The 6502-nt window shown below is 34.3% G+C and overlaps 1 protein-coding gene across 1 annotated transcript in view; it reads right to left on the bottom strand.

Moving 5' to 3' along the window:
• Window positions 1–556: 556 nt before the first annotated feature.
• The window catches only part of LOC149773652 (protein henna-like), a 44892-nt gene continuing 38946 nt past the window's right edge, over window positions 557–6502 (bottom strand). Inside the window, exons 10-12 of the mRNA XM_089946242.1 lie at window positions 6000–6133; window positions 2033–2148; window positions 557–835 (exon numbers count right to left, since the gene is read on the bottom strand). Of these exons, the coding sequence (XP_089802368.1) occupies window positions 792–835; window positions 2033–2148; window positions 6000–6133 (294 nt within the window). The 3' untranslated portion in view covers window positions 557–791. The remainder of the gene's footprint in view (window positions 836–2032; window positions 2149–5999; window positions 6134–6502) is intronic.

The raw sequence follows: 6502 nt of genomic DNA, 5'->3' as shown, positions 1-6502 counted from the left end.
AATACCTATGTATAGTCATTACAAGGTGATACCTATGTATAGTCATTATAAGGTGATACATATGTGTAGTCATTACAAGGTGATACCTATGTATAGTCATTATAAGGTGATGCCTATGTATAGTCATGACAAGGTGACACCTATGTGTAATCATTAAAATGTAACAGCTATGTGTAGTCACTAAAATGTGACACCTATGTAAAGTCATAACAAAGTAACACCTATGTGTAGTCATTAAATTGTAACACCCATATGTAGTCATTTGCAAATGCAGACAAGACTATTAAACAGGAACTATTTTCCATACGATATAGTATGCTTCCCACGACATTCTTATAAAATGTAGAATGCATTATCGAGGCCTAACTGCACACACATTGACTATCACCTTTCTACGCACGCTGAATTCCGCATCCTGTAAAGGTAATCCAGATCTACTCCAAAAGTATTAGTTATCAGCAAGGGCAAAATATGCAACAAAGTTAAATTCATGTAATTATCACAAACGTATATAAGCTATGCATTAAATACCGCCACAAATGTTCTAGACTTAAAAGTGTATATATATATATATATATATATATATATATATATATATATATATATATATATATATATATATATATATATATATATAATCAGCTTTCCTACACTGTTCATCTGTTCGTGCAAATCCACCGCTGTCATTAATTTTTACGAGGCATCCACAGCACCTTAACATACAGTGGGTCTAGAACGTAATGAATATATCATTGTATATTCTACTATCAAAAGTTCTTTTCCAGTCCTTTTTATTGGATCATTTTGAGTGCCTGTTCTGCAAGGTCAAGGTCACCTGAAATGAAGATGTTTACAATAAGTGTTCATGTAATAGAATGGGAGAGGAACATGTGAATACAGGATATTAAAAGGGACATAACACATAACGAATTTTAATTTCTTGTGATTTAAGTCACATTTACACCTCGAAAAAAGACATTTACATTAACATAATGTAATTTAATTCAGTCAAGCATTCAGTCAGTAAATCTACCAAGCCATAATGTTTATTTAGAAAAGTGTCGGTTGCTAAAATCACGTAACTCGAATTGAACATCCCTGTATTTAGCCAACCATGAGATTAAGTTGCATCTAATTGGTTGCCATATCTGACAGAACGGCAGTAAATTCCCAACCCCACCCCACGAAATTCAGAATGGCTACGAAATCTAGGTCTGTGTTATTCACCGTCGATTTACAAGTTGTGAAGCACATGATTTCAATCCCAAATATTCTGTAAAAATCTCCGAAAGGACCAGAACTCATGAGTTTCACGAAATACCAATAACTGTTCAAAATGTAAACTGATGTGTTGTGGATACATTTATTTGTCTGCACCAATTGCATGATTTAATGAAAAGATGAGAGTAGACCCCATTGTGTTTTTTATATCGGACTACAAAATGTTATGTGGTCACAAGACAAACCGATTATGAATGATGACTTAAAACTACGAGAGAAAAGAAAAAGCATTTTAGGATTAGCTATAACGCTAAAGTTATCTACTTGCTCAGTGAGGAAGAAAATATAAATATTACTGTACATTTTCTATCCTGTCTACACGTTCCTCATCCCCACCCAATTAGGCTTGCAGGTTTATATTTCATAGTATGCTGGATCGATTAAATACCTTCATGGTTTTGATTAATGAACTTGTGAACATCACAGCAAAGGTACACAAATTTCGCTTTTATAGTATGTTTAAATTTCAGAGTATTTTAGACAGCTGTGTGAATGGTTTTGCCATTTATAATAGCATACATTGGTGCAGACTGTGCTCCCAACCGGAAGCAGTGGATACCCGGATGTGTCATAGCATAATGCGATGGCTCAGCAGGGTCAATACTATTCGTCTACTCAGGATTGGTGGGAAACATGATTCGTGGTAAAACAGCATAGACTCTGTTCTGCCAGCATATACTCCTATGGTTGATCTGTGTCTATGCTGTTAACATCTCGCTGCACATGATGCGCAGAGAAAGGCAGTTCTAACCTTTGATTGCTCTTAACAAGCCGATGACTTGGTTCTTTTCGGTAATAACCTCCACAGATTCAGTGTAGGCATTGTAGTGGACTGTGAATGGACGAGGAATGGTCGCTGCAAATGCACTGTAAAAAAACAAACCCAAAGCTTACATGAATGACTTAGGTCCTCTCAATTTTACTTGAAACTCTCGTTATTTGAGTTTATCTTATTTGCAAGGACGTCAAGCGACTGAAAGTACTTCATCCCGTCGGATGAGACTCAAGTACATCGCAATTTTTCTCACATACGTTGTCATTATGGATAAATATTTTACAAGCGGAACATCAATAGGGGAACATCCTTTTCTCACAATTCTGATAAGTATAAACTGAAATTTTCGAGACGAAACGCTAGGGCCAAAAATCCTTAACCTTGACTTTATCCTTACTAGGGGACAATTTTTGTTTTATGTGGAAAGGGAAATAACTCAGCACTGACTATTTTGACAAATTGACCGGTATCGTCACTTTCCTAAACATTGTATATTGTTCTTTAATTTTGATTGAGATGGGTGCATTTTTTACATGGAAGATCAAATTTGACAGCCAAGGTTTATAATACCTGAAATTCATCAAATCACAGGAAATTAACTGGATAATGTACGTTCTCATCTCCTATTTTCTGTTCGAAGTAAAGAAAATGATGAATCTGAGCCATCAACCATACTAGATAATCTCCTCTCTCGGTTCTTACTTTCTGTTTGAAGTAAAATAAATAGTGAATATAAGCCATCAACCATACCAAGGATAATCAGCAGTTTTGACAGATAATGGAAAGGACACAATTATAAGTTATTCATTGTGTCATTCTCTGAATTTAGCCAAACCAGGCATGCATTGAAGGTCAAACAAATACAACTTAAGAGTGGCAGGAAAGGAAAAAAGCTATGAAAGTAGACCCACTGATTAATGGAGAAGTTATTAAAAATGTATTAATCAGGTCAGCTATGTAAAGACGATGATTCAATCCTCATCAATGCATTGTATCAATCATGTAAATTAGGCAAATATATTAATTCCAGCCACATCAATACATTGTATCAATCATATAAACTGGGTAAATATACTAATTCTGGCCTCATCAATGCACTATATCAATCGTGTATATCAATCGTGTAAATTGGGTAAATATATATACTAATTCCAGCCACATCGATACATTGTATCAATCATATAAATTGGGTAAATATACTAATTCAAGCCTCATCAATGCATTGTATCAATCAGGTCAGTTGGGTAAATATACTAATTCGAGCCTCATAAATACAGTTAATTAATCATGTTAGCTGTGTAATGATACTAATTCGAGCCTGGACATAAGTCAGGTCAGCTGAGTAAAGATACTGATTCCAGCCTCATCAATACATTCAGGTTTTAAAACATTACTTTGGCAAGAACAGTTGCAAATCTGAACATCACGAAATGTGCTAGGATGATGTTTCTTTAAACTTTGATGAAAACCTGGGCCTCCAATATCTTGTATATTTTGATACCAAAGCAAGAACTGATGAAAAAAAATAAACAAGGCAAGATCTACATGTATGTAACCTATGAAAACGCAAGGAGATGCCCCGTAGTTGCTTTTCTCGTTTATAAATCCAAGCATTGTAAAGATTATTACAACAAAGTTGACCATCTAATCTCGCTGTAGAAACCCATGCCAAACATTTCAAGACCTTATGAAAGTTGGTTCTTGCTTGAACCTATGAGAACTTATAAAATCAGAGGCCTAAAGAAACTTATAAAATCAGAGGCTTGCCGTGGGTATCGAATCTCACCGAAAATAAACATTAACAAAGATGAGTGTCAGGACAACAATAGTACGGAAGATTACATATCACGTTTGTTCTTGACCCCCTCCAAATGTTTTTAACTGGCCATATAAACTTTCAAAGCTTGAAGAACTATCGCACAATAAATAACACTAAAAGGTTGCAGTTTGAAAAATGTGTATCATCTGAAACATCGTCTAACATTAGAGATTTCAACACTCCATTTACAGCTTTCCAAATAATGTTTTCCATCCAAGATTGACTGAAATTCTCGTCAGCTGATGTCAAGTAGACAAAACAGTAAACTACAGCCTACATGTAAATCAACATATAGTCTAACACGAAGTCACAGTGTCCCTCAGTCCCATGCACATGTAAATATTCATTTTCAATTTAAATGCATTAAAACCATCTCAAAATTTGAACTGGATACTTTTTTAAAAAGAATTTTAGCTGACGCCAATTTTGCGTCTCCGTAAAAAGAATGGATAGGGAAATGAGATAAAAAGAATCAGCCATATGTATTGGTGTGGAATGGGAAAATCCAACCTTCGGGACCATACTTCATGGGTAGGAACTCGGCAGAACATTGCTCCCAAAATATGACCCTTCGGTAGTGGCATGCTAAGGTTAAATGGCGCCAGGGGAAATGATGTTGACCAAAGGGGTTTTGGCACCGGGTGCAACCGCCACCTTGTTAGTACACTGCTGCTCCTCGGGTTAGCTTTTCCTACTACACACTAATATACAGAACACATTCTATTAATCTCACACTTCTAGTTGTATTTTACTGTATTTTCCAGTGCAGAGTAAAATTCGTGAAATCTCAATCAGGTGAACTGTTCTCCTTCATCGTATGACCTTCTACTGAGATCACTGTGCGCAAACTCCATGATTTTCGTTGTCGACTGGGCAGCTTTCACAGTCATCAGAAAATCACTAATTGCCGCATATTCGCATCTTAAAAGTGCAGCAGCATTGAAGTTAGTGTCATGCAAACAGCACTTTTTATGTCTGGTCGACCTAACTACAGGTAAATATCATGTAGTCCGAAATGAGTCAAAAAGCAGTTGTTGTAATTGTTGCTATTTAAAATTCGTATTTTGGTCTAAGTTGAATTGCGGACTACATCATTATTCATTGTCTGTCTTGATTCTGATACAACTGCCATATTGCCTATTTACAGAAAAATCAATAAGACTTTATTTCAGCAAGATTGATCACTTGGATACTCTTTTTGCAAACGTTTCGAATGCTTATTATATATATATATATATATATATATATATATATATATATATATATATATATATATATATATATATATATATATATATATATATATAATTGGAATTGTTTGCCATTTTTTTAAATTTAAAATTTGTATTATTTCATTGTAGGTTATTGATAATGTAACAATGTGTGTTAGGTTGTCCTTGTCCAAAATCAGTGACAATTTTGTGCACAACCTTTGTTAATCTAAAATATCATTGAATTAATTCACAATAATTTCCATAACAATAATTTATTCCTAGAGTGAAGAACACTTTGTAGTTCCAATGAATAATTTAAAATCAATAAATTAAATTCTCTCAAATGAACACAATTAAACTTGATTTCCCTAAAGACTTATGTTAAGATTAAATAAATGAATAAATGAATAAATAAATAAATAAATAAATAAATAAATGTCGCAAAAGCATTTTCTAAAGAAAAAGCCCTCAATCATCTTAATGGAAAACTGCATACTAGTTCGCTTCCAGAACCATTTAAGGTCATAACCAAGGCTAGGTTTTGAACTCAAATTGAAGTACACATCTTTAAAAACAATGGCATTAGTCAGGTAAGCCCAAACTCCTACCCTCCTTTGTGGACAAAAGTAAATTACACAATACAAGTTAAATATATTTAACACAGAGCTATTACAGAAACATTTAATAACGTACGAATAATGGCATTGTAACATGTGAGAAAAAAACATAATTTATCCATCTGTTTTCTAGACCACACAACCATTTAATTCAGATGGATGCTAATTATACACAAGTCTATGACTCCAAGTGTTTGCATTCATACTATAATGAAAAAAGACATGACAGTCTCTGAATCCTCTTTCTAGTATTCATAAATTACACTGAAATAATAATAACGGAATATAATTACCGCATCTGCGCCTGAGAAGTTTCAAAACTATCTGCCACGTAGTAGACAGGTTGGAACTCCGTGATTGGAAATTTCTGTTCAGCTGTTTTCACCGGTTCAAATGGTCGCAGCTCTGGTTTTTCTGTCAAGCAGTACTGAAATAGATCACATTAGAATTGCTAAGTTAACTGCGACATCCGTACTGAATACATAAACATGAAATAATAACACTAGTGACAACTAATTGTAAATATCTTGCATTAACAGAAAGGAGCAAAAGCGAATGAAACTTAAGGTAAAGGTTATCTCCCCTCTTCTCCAACAAAGAGTATTAAATAAGAGATCAAAATGAGCTTGCATATCAAAGCCTTGAATATCCGTTATTGACATTTTACTCCCTTAGATGCTTACTAATGCCATTTGATCCCTTGGATACTTACTATTGCCATTTCATCCATTGGATATTAGCTATTGCCATTTCATCCCTTGCTTGGATAATTACTATTGCCAATTAATCCCTTGGA

Source organism: Sinohyriopsis cumingii, unplaced genomic scaffold (genome assembly GCF_028554795.1).
Source record: "Sinohyriopsis cumingii isolate HCF-2022 unplaced genomic scaffold, ASM2855479v2 utg000622l, whole genome shotgun sequence".
Lineage (NCBI taxonomy): Eukaryota > Metazoa > Mollusca > Bivalvia > Unionida > Unionidae > Sinohyriopsis > Sinohyriopsis cumingii.
Note: the sequence above shows the minus strand (reverse complement) of the source record. Positions and strands in the feature narration are given on the sequence as shown.